Here is a 14,160-nt window from a genome sequence, read left to right as displayed (position 1 = left end):
TATTCCCAGATCGAGTGTTTCTGAGCACAGATACAGTTACAGAATTTTGGAGCGAGAAAGGACTTTATAGATCATCTCTCTCATTTTAAAGATGTGGAAACTGATGCTGCAAGAGGTTATTTCTTGAGGGGAGCTCTGAAAAAAAACCAAGAGGTTATGTGACTGCTCAGGGTCACACCACTATGGAGTGGCAAAATCAGAATCTACACTGGGCCTTCTGGCTCCCTGTCTCATTTTCTTCCCACTGTGCCATTTGCATAGTAGGCTTACAAAGAATAAATAATATCTCCCCATTTTTTTTTCCTCCTACACCTCTTACAGCCATTCATTCTACTATTCATCTGTTGAAGCTGGGCAGCCCTCCACCACACAAAGAAGCCCGCCAGCGTCGGAAAGAACTCCGGAAGAAGCAGCTGGCCGAACAAGAGGAACTGGAGCGACAAATGAAGGAACTCCAGGCCGCCAACGAAAGCAAGCAGCAGGAGCTGGAGGCTGTGCGGAAGGTGGGAATGGGCGCTGGGCTGGGAGAGGGCCCTTCATTCCCCTGCAGAAGCCATCGTGCCTTGCTTAGGGGTGTTGGTTCTACCAAGACGAATGTAATGCAGTTTTAGGGAGATACTTGTGGTGAACTGTTCTCAGAAGTGTTTCCAGACCATCAAGTGAGACATACTGGTTTTCCCAGCCCTGAAACTATGTTGATCTCGGCAGCAAAAACATTTCATTGGCTAGGAAGGAATATTTTTAATAATAATGAGCACAGTTGAATTTCGTCAGAAGAAGATGGGAAATTTCATTCCCTTGAGGATGTCAAGGCTGTTTTTAGTGACCTGGGCAAGGTATGTTGCTTTTTAGTTTTCTCCTTAGCTCCCATCTTCACTCATGAGTACCTTGGAAGACCCTTACTTTAGAACTGTTAGTTTTACTTACTATTTGGAGTTAAAGATACAGTCTGGGTCAGCTTTTCCTTCCATCTCAAGATTAGGAGGTCAAGTACCATATGCTATATGAGATAGTTGATTTTCACTGGGAACACTTCCTCGGTTATGTCCTGATCCCAGGGGTGGTAGTGAGTCCCCAGTATATGGGTATGGTCTTTATTTGAGACACTTTTGGGCTGAGTCTGTCTGCCTTGAATCAAAGAGTACCTGCTAACCACAAGCTCAAGGACTTTCATGCACATCTGTGCAAAAACTTTGCCCTGGGATATGGGGGTGGCTCATAATCTATGACTCCACATACCTAGTGGGGTTCTCCCTTGGTAACCCATAGAAATGCCACATTGTGTGCTGAACTTCCTCTGAGTAGAGTAGACTCATGAAGATTTTTAAGAATGCTTTTATAATCTTAGGAGCTGCATGGGCATATATATAATCTTAGAAAAAGTTATTACTATCACACACTTACTTTCTAAAAGCAGCTCCTCATTTCTTATTGCCTCCCGCCCCTGAAACAGTCTTGCATCTTGCCTCTTTCTGCTGCAATATATTTTCTGTAAAAATTCCCTTTAAAGGTTACGCTGAGCACCTGCCGTATGTGATTGCTGCTGCTTCCTTCCACTGTGCACACATCAAAAGTGGGTGTTATGAGGGAATGGTGGGGAGCTAGAACTTGGTGTCCTTTTTTATAATTTTAAAATTATAAAATAGGTCGTACCTGTAGAGGAGAATATGAAATACGTATATACAAATAATCATACAGTGGATACCCATGAAAATACTACCCAGGTTAAGATAGATTATTGCCAATACAGTTTGAGTATCCCTTATCCGAAATGCTTATGACCCGAAGTGTTTCAGATTTGGGATTTTTTTTGGATTTTGGAATGTTTACATGATATACTGTATTTACCAGTTGAGATCCTCTTGACTCAGCCTCCCAAATCCAAAAGTCTGAAATCTGAAATGCTTCAATGAGCATTTCCTTTGAGCATTATGTCAGAGCTCAAAAAGTTTCAGATTTTGGAGCATTTTATATTCTTTATTCAGGTCTTTCCCTCATCCCTAACCCCTGGAAACCACTGATCAATTCTCTGTTCCTGTATTTTTGCCTTTTCCAAATTGTCATATAAATGGAATCATACAGAATGTACATTTTAAGACTGGATTCTTTGACTTAGCATTGTACATTTGAGATTCATACATCGATGCCCTTTTTAACTTTTAAACTCTGCCTTCCAGGAGCATGTAGTGTTCTGCTCTGTATAACGTGAAGAAGGCATGCCTGGTGTTAGCAAGCTGTAGACCTATGTAGACAGCTTTCCCACTACCTAGGTTTACAGAATTATTTAAAAGACTGATTTAGGATTCTTGGATAAGTGCTGAAAAATTCTTATAGATCGCTTAGTAATCTTTGATTTTCTTGTCAATAAACACAGTTCTCCAATTTTTTCATGGAGGCATTCTTAGAAAAACACAGCTTAGATGAATATTTAATTAAATTTATTTATTATGAGACAGGGTCTCACTCTGTTGTTCAGGCTGGAGTGCAGTGGTGCAATGCTTACTCCCCTGCTCAAGAGATCTTCTTGCCTCAACATCTCAAGTAGCTGGGACTACAGGTGTGCACCACCATACCTGGCTAATTTTTTGTATTTTTAATAGAGATGAGGTTTTGCCATGTTGCCCAGGCTAGTCTCAAACTCCTGGGTTCAAGCATTCCACCCACTTCAGCCTCCCAAAGTGCTGGGATTACAGGAATGGGGCACCATGCCCAGCTGAATCTTTTAATCATCTGGAATTAGGTTACATATCTGTGGGTTTCTTAAAATTTGACAGGCCTCATTTTAATTAGAAGAAAGAATAAGAAATCATGGTAGTTTTTATAAATTAATAGATTTACTTAAAGGGTTTACTTAAATTTTTATTTCTACTTTTGTTTCTTTTAAAAAATATAATCATTTGGGTAGGTTCAAAAATATACAAATATAAAAAGGCAGCTGTGAACGATTTCCTCCCCCTCCCCCACTTATGAATTTCCACCCCTTGCCCAAGGTAAGGAAATATGAATATACATTCTTATTTTCCCATTTTTTAACACACAAAAGTATATACTAGTGTTACTGTTTTGCCTCTAGTTTATTCCACTTAATATATTTTTTAGATCTTTCCATATCAGTATAAAGAGAGTTACCTCATTCTTTTTTATGGCTGTAGAGTATTCTGTTATACAACTGTGTCATTACTTAATCATTCCCTGTTAGTGAACATTTGGGTCGTTTTTATCTTTTGTTTTAATAGGTAATGCTGTAGAGAATAATCTTGTACCTGTGTCATTGTATATGTGTTCATACATGTTCTGATATCTCTGGGGAATGAATTCTCAGAAGTGGGAATGCTGGGTCAAAGTGTGTAATTATGAAATCCAGGCTGATGGACCAGCCGCCATCTTGAGTGTTGCTATTCACTGTGCCGAAAGAAAAAGTGTTCTAGGGTTTGGCAATGCAGTGCTCCAGCCCAGAAATGTCACACTGCACTTCTATTTATAATATTTTGGTGAGAACTAGTCAGAACTTTCTGATGAGAAGTCAGCTGTCAAGCTTGCAGGAGTTCCCATGTGTGTGGTAAATCATTTTTCTTTTTCTGCTTTTAAGATTTTTTTTTGGTCTTTGTCTTTCAACAGTTTTACTGTGGTGTATGTGGGTGTAGATCTCTTTGTGTTTATCCTGTTTAGAGTGTATTGAACTTGAATATGTAGATTAATGTTTTGCCTTAAGCTGGATAAGTTTTCAGCCACAAATATTTTTTCTACTTTTTTTTCCCTCTTCTGATACTTCCATTATGCAAATGTTGGTACACATAATGGTGTCCCATATTTCTCTAAGGCTGTGTTCATTTTTCTTCTTTTTTTTTTTTTCTGTTTTCCAGTTGCATAATTTCTATAGATCTATCTTTAGTAGATTTTTCTTGTAGCCCAAATATACTGTTGAGTCCCTCTAGTGAATTTTTCGTTTCAGTTATGGGACTTTTTACTTCCAGAATTTCCATTTGGTTCTTTCTGTGATTTATATCTCTTTATTATTCTCTATTTAATGGTATATTGTCATTCCTTCCGTTACTTCTCTAAGTATGGTTTCCTTTAGTTATTTGAGCATAAAATATGTATAACTACTTTGAAGTCTTCATATGCTAAATCCACCATCTGGGCCTCTTCAAAGGCAGTTTCCTTTGCCTGCTTTTTCCCTGTAAATGGGCCATACTTTCCTTTTTCTTTGCATGTCTCATGATTTCTTGTAGAAAACTAGACATTTTAGATAACGTATGGTAGCAACTCTGGATTCTGATTCCACCCCTCTCCCCAGGGGCCTGTTGTTGTTTGCTGCTTTATTTGTTTAGTGACTTGGCTGGACTATTTCAGTGAAGTTTGTTTTCCTCACAATGTGAAGCTTCTGACTGTTGCTCCTCAGAGGCACAGGCTTGGACAGGAACACAGTCACCCTGCGAAGACCCTGATTTTTGCAGGGCTCTCTTTGAGTGTCTTTCTCTGATCTGTCATTTAAGCTTTCCACCTTTGTTGGTACCACACCATCAGCTGTTAGAGTTTACTAATTTTGTTCTGTTCTCCATAATGCCCTGGAACCTGAATTGCCTCACAGTCTGAGATCATTTAAATTCAGGCCTACATGTAGTCTTTAAGGTCAGTCTTTGAGACTTGTTCCTACTACATGAGAACTCTTCTTAGCTGTCTCTTTCTCTGGTTCTGTCTGTCAGACGTTTGGCTGGTCTGGCAAGAGCAGTGGCTCACACCTGTTAATCACTTTGGGAGGACAGGGTGGGAGGATCACTTGAGGCCAAGAATTTGAGACCAGCCTGGGCAACATAGCGAGACCTCTTGGCAATCAACCAACCAACCAACAACACTTTTAGCTGGTCTGTGGGTTAGTGTGTCGTTCTCATGGAGTTACTGGCCTCCTCTTAATTCTCAGCCACTCTTGCCTGGAATAAAGTTTCTGCAACATGCAGCTGGGGACAAAGAGAAATTCTGGCAGCCAGTCTGCCCCTCCCAGGAAGGTATCATAGCCCTAGGCTTGAGCTGAGGGGAGGGGAACCCTTGTTTGGGGTTCCATCTGCCAGGAGAAGAGCTTCCTTCTCACTGACACTGTGGGGGAGGAGAGGGAGTGCATCATATGCCACAGACCCTCACGGTTCTTACTGAGAGTTAGATTTTCTTAGATAAATGTTATCCATTTTAGAATGTCCTTAGCATAATTTCTAGAGACTTTTAAAGGTTTTATTTTTTTAACAATAATTTTCACCAGTTATGGTTGTTTTGCTGGGGAAAGGGTCTGTGGAGCTCCTTATGCCACCCTTCTAGAAATTGGTTCTGGTAAAAGTTATAAGGAATAATGTATAAGATGACAAAACTGTACAGAAAGAGCTCAAGAAATAGCTCTCAAATCTCATGAATGTGGCTGGGCATGGTGGCTTACACCTGTAATCCCAGCACTTTGGGAGGCTGAGGTGGGTGGATCACGAGGTCAAGAGACCGAGACCATCCTGGCCAACATGGTGAAACCCCCTGTCTACTAAAAATACAAAAATTAGCTGGACGTGGTGGTGTGCGCCTGTATTCCCAGCTACTCAGGAGGCTGAGGCAGGAGAATCACTTGAACCTGGGAGGCGGAGGTTGCAGTGAGCCGAGATCATGCCACTGCACTCCAGCCTGGCGACAGAGCAAGACTCAGTCTCAAATAAATAAATAAATAAATAAATAAATAAATAAATAAATAAATATCTCATGAATGCAATCGCAAGTGAATTTAATTCAATGACTATACTAAAACTTTCTTTGCAAAATGTTGTTCAGGCTTATCAATAGTCTTTCATTTACCTAATTTATTTTGTATGTTGATTCAGCAGATTGTTAGACTGGAATTCTAATGGAGCTAAAAGTTTTTATTCTATTATCTTTATTGAATGTTAAGAATGTTTGGCTTTTCCTGTATTTAAGTATGACTGTCTCTCTCTCTTTAATGTACTTCTACTCTAACACCTTCTTTTCTGTGGATGGGTTTTTGATTGGCTAGAAACTGGAGGAAGCAGCATCTCGTGCAGCAGAAGAGGAAAAGAAACGCCTTCAGACTCAAGTGGAACTTCAGGCCAGGTTCAGCACAGAGCTGGAAAGAGAGAAGCTTGTGAGTGTCACGTGGCTGGAGAAAGCAGCTGCAGTAGCTCAGCCTGGGTCGGTGGGAACAGGGAAGGGCTGGAGGCTACAGTGAGGCATGTCATCAGCTTGGCTTTGCTACTGACCTGGAATGGGCTGTAAGGGAAGTTGCATGTTTGTTCATTCATTCATTATCTGTTTATTGAGCACCTTCTGTGTGCCAGGCACTGTGCCAAAGATGTAATGGCAAAAGACATAAACATTGTTTTCAAGACTCCTAAGTGGAAATTTATGGAGCCAGGCATGGTGGCCCACTCCTGTAATCCCAGCACTTTGGGAGGCCAAGGCATGAGAATTACTTGAGCCCAGGAGTTCAAGACCAGCCTGGGCAATAGCTACAAAAAAAAAAAAAGAATTAGCCAGGCCTGTTGGTACGTGCCTGTAGTTCCAGCTACTTAGGAGGCTGAGGTGGGAGGATTGCTTGAGCCCAGGAGTTCGAGGCTACTGTGAGCTATGATTTTGCCACTGCACTCCAGCCTGGGTGACAGAGCAAGGCCCTGTCTCCAAAAAAGAAAAAAAAAAAATTTGTGGAATGATGTGATAAATGCTTGGTTAGGGTGACTATATTTCCTGGTTTGCCTGGGAGAGTCCCTGCCATTCTGGTATAATTATTAATAACATTCCTTTTCATTCTCAAAACAGTTCTGATTTGGAAAATAAATAGTTATGGAAAAAGTAAGCATAGGTTCCGTGGTATATCTCCTCTGTAATAAGCAAGGATGGCGGGAGTGAGATCCTGAAATTGTGAAAACATCTAGATTCTGATTTGTTGCTCTTGGCAGCTCCGGTTCATCCTAGAGGCTTTCATGTTCAAGAGACCCAAGATCCAGGTTGTCTTAGGTAGTTAGCTGGTTAGCTGGAACACAGGTCTTCTCACATTGAATGATACTCTGTCAGAGAGTGCTGAGCCCAGTGCCTAAATAGATGCATGTGACATTTCCTCTAGTCACTTTTTTTATTTAGAGTTGAAAGAGATGTGTTTGTGGTTTGAGAGAAAAGAGGAAGGCAAATGTGACGTAGAGAAACAGCCAGAATGTCTGGTCTTGTTTCCTCTCTGGTCCTTCTTACTGAACATTGGCTTTTTCTTCGTTAAGTGCAGGATTATCACATGTTCTCTCATGACTCTTGTGAGGACAGAGTGAGCTAATGCAAGTGAAAATATTTTATCAACTGCAGAGAAATAGGCTAATGTGTTTGTTATATTTAGGATGTTCTTGTCTTGTAATTTTTAAGGCAGAGATTCAAAACTCTGTAATCCAGAAGGGAAAAACCATTAACTTATACAGATTAACGGAAATGCTTGAGTTCCCCTAGGGCTGGAGGTGCCCCAGGGAGTGGAGGCAGCCAGGGAAGTGTGGGAGGGATCCCACGCTGGCTGACCTTTCCTTCTCCTTTAGTGGAACACTTCACTGCTCTGACTGGGAAAAGGTTCGTTCCTTTTAGAGAAGACCCTATTGGTAAAAAGATTGTGACTTTAAGACAGAAAGGAATTTAGAGAGAAATTACACAAGGAAACATTTTTTTCTTGACTTGAGTCTTAAAATGTGGAGTGGAAGGGATGGAAAATACAGCAGGGCAGAACATAATTTGGGTTATAATTTGCTCTTCCCAGACTCTTTCACTATTGCGATTGGGTGTGGTGCCCTCATCTCCTCCATCTTTAAGTTCAAGGATTGAAGGACAGGGTCCTGCCACCCTGATGGGCTGAGGCTGCAGCTGTGGGCAACCCCTCAGGTGGAGGGGAGGCTTTCCCTGAGAAAGAAGTTAACCTGCATTTAAACAAGACCCTTTTATACCAACAGATCAGACAGCAGATGGAAGAACAGGTTGCTCAAAAGTCCTCTGAACTGGAACAGTATTTACAGCGAGTACGGGAGCTGGAAGACATGTACCTAAAGCTGCAGGAGGCTCTTGAAGATGAGAGACAGGCCCGGCAAGATGAAGAGACGGTGCGGAAGCTTCAGGCCAGGTGCCAGATTTGTTTGCAGACTTTGCCTTTGTGTACTTTGCCTGGGCTAATACAGTTTCTTGGAATGACTAACACTCTGGTGGAGAGGGAGAAGTGTCTCTGCTCTGGCTGTGACTGAGCTTGAGGTGCTATCCAGATTAGAAAGACCGTGGAGACTCGACCGGCTGGAGTGTTTCTTTTCATTCCGGGGCGCTGGGAAACCCTTGCTTCTGGAGCTAAATAAGGGCCTATTTTAGAGCAGTCTGGTAGGTATGTTTGATGAGATACCCTTAGTCATATTCGAGAAAATCCACAAACCCAGAATTACCTCTGATGAGAGCTTGGCATCTTCAACATGCTCCAGACCAGAGAGGGCCGTTGGTATGCAGGCAGGGGCCTGTTGAGGCCAAAGTTGCCGTCAGGTTTTGAGGAATAAGGAAGAAATATGCAGTTTCTATTTGGTCATTCAGGATTGGTAACATTCCTTCAGTAATTACTACTTGAAATCCTAATTTTAAAAGTATTTGAAACCTAGATTTTTTTTCCCCTTATAACTTTATGATAGTCATATTCGCAGATGAAAATTCTCAATTTTGGGTCTTCATAGCAGCAGGGAGGACAAAATAAAATGAGGACTCCCAAAGGGAAAAATTGAGCCTATCCTCTGCCAGTTTCTACTTTGCTGCCCCGTTTACATTCTTTCAGGTGTCTGGGATGGGAGACAACACTAAAAAGTATTCACTACAGTAGCAGCACATGGTCCAGTCTTTGATCTCTGACCCCCTGTTTTGGGGAGCAGTTATGAGATGAGCTGGGGTAGATTTTCCATGGCTGCCATTTTACATGTGGAGCAGCAAAAGATGTTTCTTTAATCTTTAGATAGGAAGAGAAAGAAGAAGCCATCTTTAGTTGTATATTTTGCCAAAAGTGACTTCAAAAATAAATAAATTATTTTGGACATTTAGATTTTAAATTTAAATTTTTTTAAGGAAAAATTATTTTCTAAATAGAAAATTAGGCATATAGCATATTGCCAGGCATTTATAGGCCCCGCAGGTACACATTCACTGCACTGTGAGGTTAATCAGGTTCTTGGAACTCCCTTCCAGTGCCACTGGGCAGTGATTTTAGCAGAAGATTCACTCTGTGGGAATGTTTGAGTGCCACGTGACGTCCAGAGTGACATTCTGCGTGACACTCAACATTTTTTGAGCCACCTCATAATTTGAGCCGTGTTGAGAGTTTTATAGATTGTTTTTGTGCAGAGAATTTGCAGGTGAAATATGCTATATGTATTACTGCAGTTTTGTGGGAAGTTGATTATGACACAGCAGAGACTAGATCACAGAGGGAACCAGATAATTCTAGAAATACTAGTCGTAGTTATTTAGTGTTTATAGAATGAGTGATATTTTGAATAAGGGATAATTTTGGATAATTGAAGCCAGTGGTTTTTTAACCAATGTTATATATCAGAATCACCTTACAAAGCTTCTGAAAAATACACATGTAGGGTCTCACTCTAGATTTACTGAATCAAAATATGTGTGGATAGGAGCCAGACGTGTGTGTTGTTATTTAAAAAGCTCTGGCTAGGCCAGGTGTGGTGGCTCACACCTATAATCCCAGCACTTTGGGAGGCCAAGGCGGGAGGATCACTTGAACCCAGGAGTTTATGACCAGCCTGAGCAACATGGTGAAACTTCACCATTTTTTTTTTTTTTTAAAGTCTACTTGGGAGGCTGAGGCAGGAGGATCACTTGAGTCCAGGAGGCTGAGGCTGCAGTGAGCTGCATTTGCACCACTGTACTACAGCCTGGGGGACAGAATGAGACCCTGTCTCAAAAAAAACACAAAACAATGACAAAAAACTCCAGCTAATTATTTTGCACACTCTGATTTAAGCAATAGCAAAATGGTTTCAACCTTTTGAATCCAGATGTAACTTCTACATACAGCTCTGATCCAATATGCTGAAAGTACTGCACACAAATTTAACTTTTTCTTAATGTGCAAAAGGCATTTTATGAATATAATTATTTTATTATTCTAAATTTTTTTTTCTCTTAGTTTTTGGAACCTGAAATGGACAAATTTGCCCCCCCGCCCCCCTTTGTTTTTTCTGAGATGGAGTCTTGCTCTGTTACCAGGCTGGAGTGCAGTGGCATGATCTTGGCTCACTGCAACCCTCCGCCTCCTGGGTTCAAGCGACTCCCCTGCCTCAGCCTCACGAGTAGCTGGGACTACAGGTGCGCACCACCACACCTGGCTAATTTTTGTATTTTTAGTAGAGATGGGGTTTCGCCATGTTGCCCAGGATGGACTCAATCTCCTGACCTTGTGATCCACCTGCCTTGGTCTCCCAAAGTGCTGAGATTACAGGCGTGAGTCACCACGCCCGGCCTAGTGGTCATTTTTAAGTGAAGTGTGTTCCTCTTTCCTGAAGTCAGTGAAGGCTGTGGCTGATTCAGAGGGACTTTCTGTCAGACTGGCAGAGAGGTTTTGTTCTTTGCTCCTCAGGATAGGCCTTTCTGGATAGAAAAAACAAGGGAAGTCATCCTGGAGTTGGGTTGGAAAACTGGCACTAATGAAATGAACATAATCTTACGCCAAGGGCCTGTGTAAAAGGCTGCTCAGTTAACTCTTCTCACTCCTTTCTTAAAGCAACAGCTAATCATTCGTGGAATATTTGGAATCTCATTATTCTTCTAATGGATAGTTCTTTCTCTGTCAGTGTCTTAAAAAGACAGTGTCTTAAAAAAAAAAAGAAACTTTTTATAGTAAATTGTTTAAATGAAAGACAAGAACTTTAGCTTGAAACACATAGATCTTGTAACTTTTTTTTTTTTTTTTTTGAGACGGAGTCTCGCTCTGTCACCCAGACTGTAGTGTAGTGGCGCGATCTCGGCTCACTGCAAGCTCCGCCTCCCAGGTTCAAACCATTCTCCTGTCTCAGCCTCCTGAGTAGCTGGGACTACAGGCGCCCGCCACCACACCCGGCTAATTTTTTGTATTTTTAATAGAGACAGGGTTTCACTGTGTTAGCCGGGATGGTCTCGATCTCCTGACCTCGTGACCCACCCGCCTCGGCCTCCCAAAGTGCTGGGATTACAGGCGTGAGCCACTGTGCCTGGCCAGATCTTGTAATTTTAAAAATTACAATTGAAGTTTTTTTTTAACTTTTAATTTTTGTGGGTACACAGTAGGTGTTTATATTTGTGGGGTACATGAGATATTTTGATACAGGCATACAATGTGTAATAATCATATCAGGGTAAATGGGTTATCCATCACCTCAAGCATTTATCCTTAGTCTTATGAACAGTCCACTATACTGTTTTAGTTTTAAATGTACAATTAAATTATGATTGACTATAGTCACCCTTTGTGCTATGAAGTTTATTTTTTTATGTGTAATCCTGAAGGTGATCTAGCCTCTTCTGAATGAGAACTCAGAAGAAAACTGTTCATTTAAAATGTAGAAAACTCAAGTTATTGGCCGGACACGGTGGCTCACGCTCTAATCCCAGCACTTTGGGAGGCTGAGGTGGGTGGATCCCTTGAGGCTCGGAGTTTGAGACCAGCCTGGCCAACATGGTGAAACCCTGTCTCTACTAAAAATACAAAAATTAGCTGGGCGTGGTGGTGCATGCCTATAATCCCAGCTACTCGAGAGGCTGAGGCACTTGAATCCAGGAGGTAGAGGTTGCAGTGAGCTGAGGTTGCACCACTGCACTCCAGCCTGTCTCAAAAAAGAAAAAAACGAAAAAAAAATTAAGAAAAGTCGAGTTATTGGAAAGTTCTTGAGGCTGAGCCATAATCTGTCCTATTGTAACTCTTACCCACTTTGGATCTGTAACAGCCAGGAGTACACCTTAGTCGTGTCTGTATTCCCAGCAACTCGTACCTGGCACACAGTAAGTACCCAAGGAATATTTTTTGAATGAATGAATGGATCCAATGGGGCCACATGGAACAACAGTCCCTCTTCCATTTGATATAATACTTTTCATATATTTGAAGGTTAGAGACTGGGCTCTGGAACGAGGCCACGGTTTGATTCCTGGCTCTGGTACTTTTAGCCGTGTAACTTGAGAGAATGGCCAACTTTATACAGTTGTTGTGAGGATGAAATGAGATGATGCATGCAGTGTTTTAGAGTAATGCCTAGCATTTGGGAGTCACTCAGAGTGTGTTGCTTTCTGTTCTTTTATCTCATTTGCAGATGAGGAAGATATATAATGTGTGGAATGTAAAAATAAGCATTCAAAAAAAAGATGTTGACAGGCTAGAATGATGGTTTTAGACCAAGAAGCTAATTTAACATATCAAAAGAACAATTACAGGATCCAGGAGACTTGGCTTTGTAGAAATTCATTTGAAAAGTTCTACAGTTTCATTTCCCTGAAATGTGGTTGCCAAAACCCTCTACACTCTTAGGCAGCCTTAATGAATGTGAAGTGTCCAGAGCAAATGAGATAATTGTCCCTCTATAATATGAGCTGTTACCTACCAGTACTTGCTGTGTGGTAGGCATGTAAGTACCTTATGTGCATTATCACATTTAATACACTAATAAACCTTTGATGGTAGGTGTAGTTTCTGTTTCTTTTTTGATAAATGAGGAAGCTGATACACAGAAAAAGAGTGAGGCACTAAAGTCTTTAGTCAGGAGTCTTGCTTGCAAACCACAGAAACCACCTTGTATTAGCTAAAGCAATAAAACAATTTGTTGAAAGTTTCTTAAATAGTTTGCCAGTTCCACAGAAAGGCAGGTGACCAGGCCTTGAACACAGGCAGGAATCACAGGGGGATGAGCAGCCCCAACTACAGCCCAAGCCAGGCCATGGGAAGAGTCTAGTGAGGATGCCGCTGGCGCTCATGTTGGTACCAGGCATCAGCAGTGCTATCGCTCCTGCTGTCACTCAACACTGGATGTTACTGCCACCGGCAAGATGAATTCTCTACTGGCTTTGCTTCTTTGTGCCAGGTGCTTCAGAGTCAAAGTTCCAGAAGGAGCGTCTACATAGCCAAGCCCAGCTTGTGCCTCCACCATACCCTGGCTGCCAAGGGGTGGGAGGGCAGGTGTCTGGCCTGTGGATTCTATAGTGGGAAATGAGCCCTACCTTCCATCAAGACTTCTACTGTGGCAGTTCCCCTAGACACATGAAGGAGTTCAGAGGCTGGGCAGCATAAGCACCTGGAAATGTCCATTCCCCCTCCATACTTTTACCACTAGAATGAAAAAACAGACCCATCCAATCTTGTTCATTCTTATATCCCCAGTGCCTAGAAAAGCACGTAGAAGGCACATAAAAAATACACATCAACTGAGTGAATAAACTGCACTGGTCAGACCACATCTGTAGTGTCGTGTTCTGTTGTGTACATCAAACTCCAAGAGACATCTGAGGAGACCTCAGTGTCTCCAAAGAAGGATATTGAGTCTGGAAGCTGGGTCCCATTAGTTAAGGCTGAAGGTGGTCTTCTTAGAGAAGGATGTTCTCAACAGGCAACAAAGCTGCCTTCCAGTTGCTAAAGGGCTATCACAGGGAAGAGGGAGTAGATACTTCCTTTGTGGAACTAGGGTAGTGGATGGGAGAACTCATTTTAGTATAAGAAAAAACTTCGTAAGAATTGAAGCTGCCCATAAATAAACTGGCCCAATTCGTGAGGCAATGAGTAGTAGCCCATCACCTAGAGTATTGGAGCTGAGTTGAATAACAACCTTGCAGGAGGTTGTAGAGGGAATTTGGAAATTGGTGTTGGTATAGTCTGTTACTTTATTTCCTTTGTTGTTAGTTTTATAAGAGCAGATGCTGGCAGGTAGTAGTAACTGACCAGTCATGTGACTTTACTTTGTTACCATAATCTTGGTGTTAAAGCCACTAGATATGTGTCCTGTCCTGGGCTGGCATCGAACGACACTAGATACACTTTAATGCAGGTTTTGGCTGTTTGTTAGTTTATTTAAACAACTACATAGCTGGGTATTCCCAGATAGGTATTCCTGTTATTTTGGAGTCACACAGACCTGGGTTAAAATCCATTAT

The 14,160-nt window shown here is 41.7% G+C and overlaps 1 protein-coding gene across 2 annotated transcripts in view; it reads left to right on the top strand.

The window, feature by feature from the left end:
* Positions 1-14,160, top strand: part of SWAP70 (switching B cell complex subunit SWAP70) — an 85,517-nt gene that overhangs the window by 65,559 nt on the left and 5,798 nt on the right. For both annotated transcript variants that reach the window (XM_002822037.6, XM_002822038.6), the window contains 3 exons: positions 322-503; positions 6,023-6,130; positions 7,962-8,128. In XM_002822037.6, the coding sequence (XP_002822083.1) occupies positions 322-503; positions 6,023-6,130; positions 7,962-8,128 (457 nt within the window). The remainder of the gene's footprint in view (positions 1-321; positions 504-6,022; positions 6,131-7,961; positions 8,129-14,160) is intronic.

This window comes from Pongo abelii, chromosome 9, assembly GCF_028885655.2.
Source record: "Pongo abelii isolate AG06213 chromosome 9, NHGRI_mPonAbe1-v2.0_pri, whole genome shotgun sequence".
Classification (NCBI taxonomy): domain Eukaryota; kingdom Metazoa; phylum Chordata; class Mammalia; order Primates; family Hominidae; genus Pongo; species Pongo abelii.
Note: the sequence above shows the minus strand (reverse complement) of the source record. Positions and strands in the feature narration are given on the sequence as shown.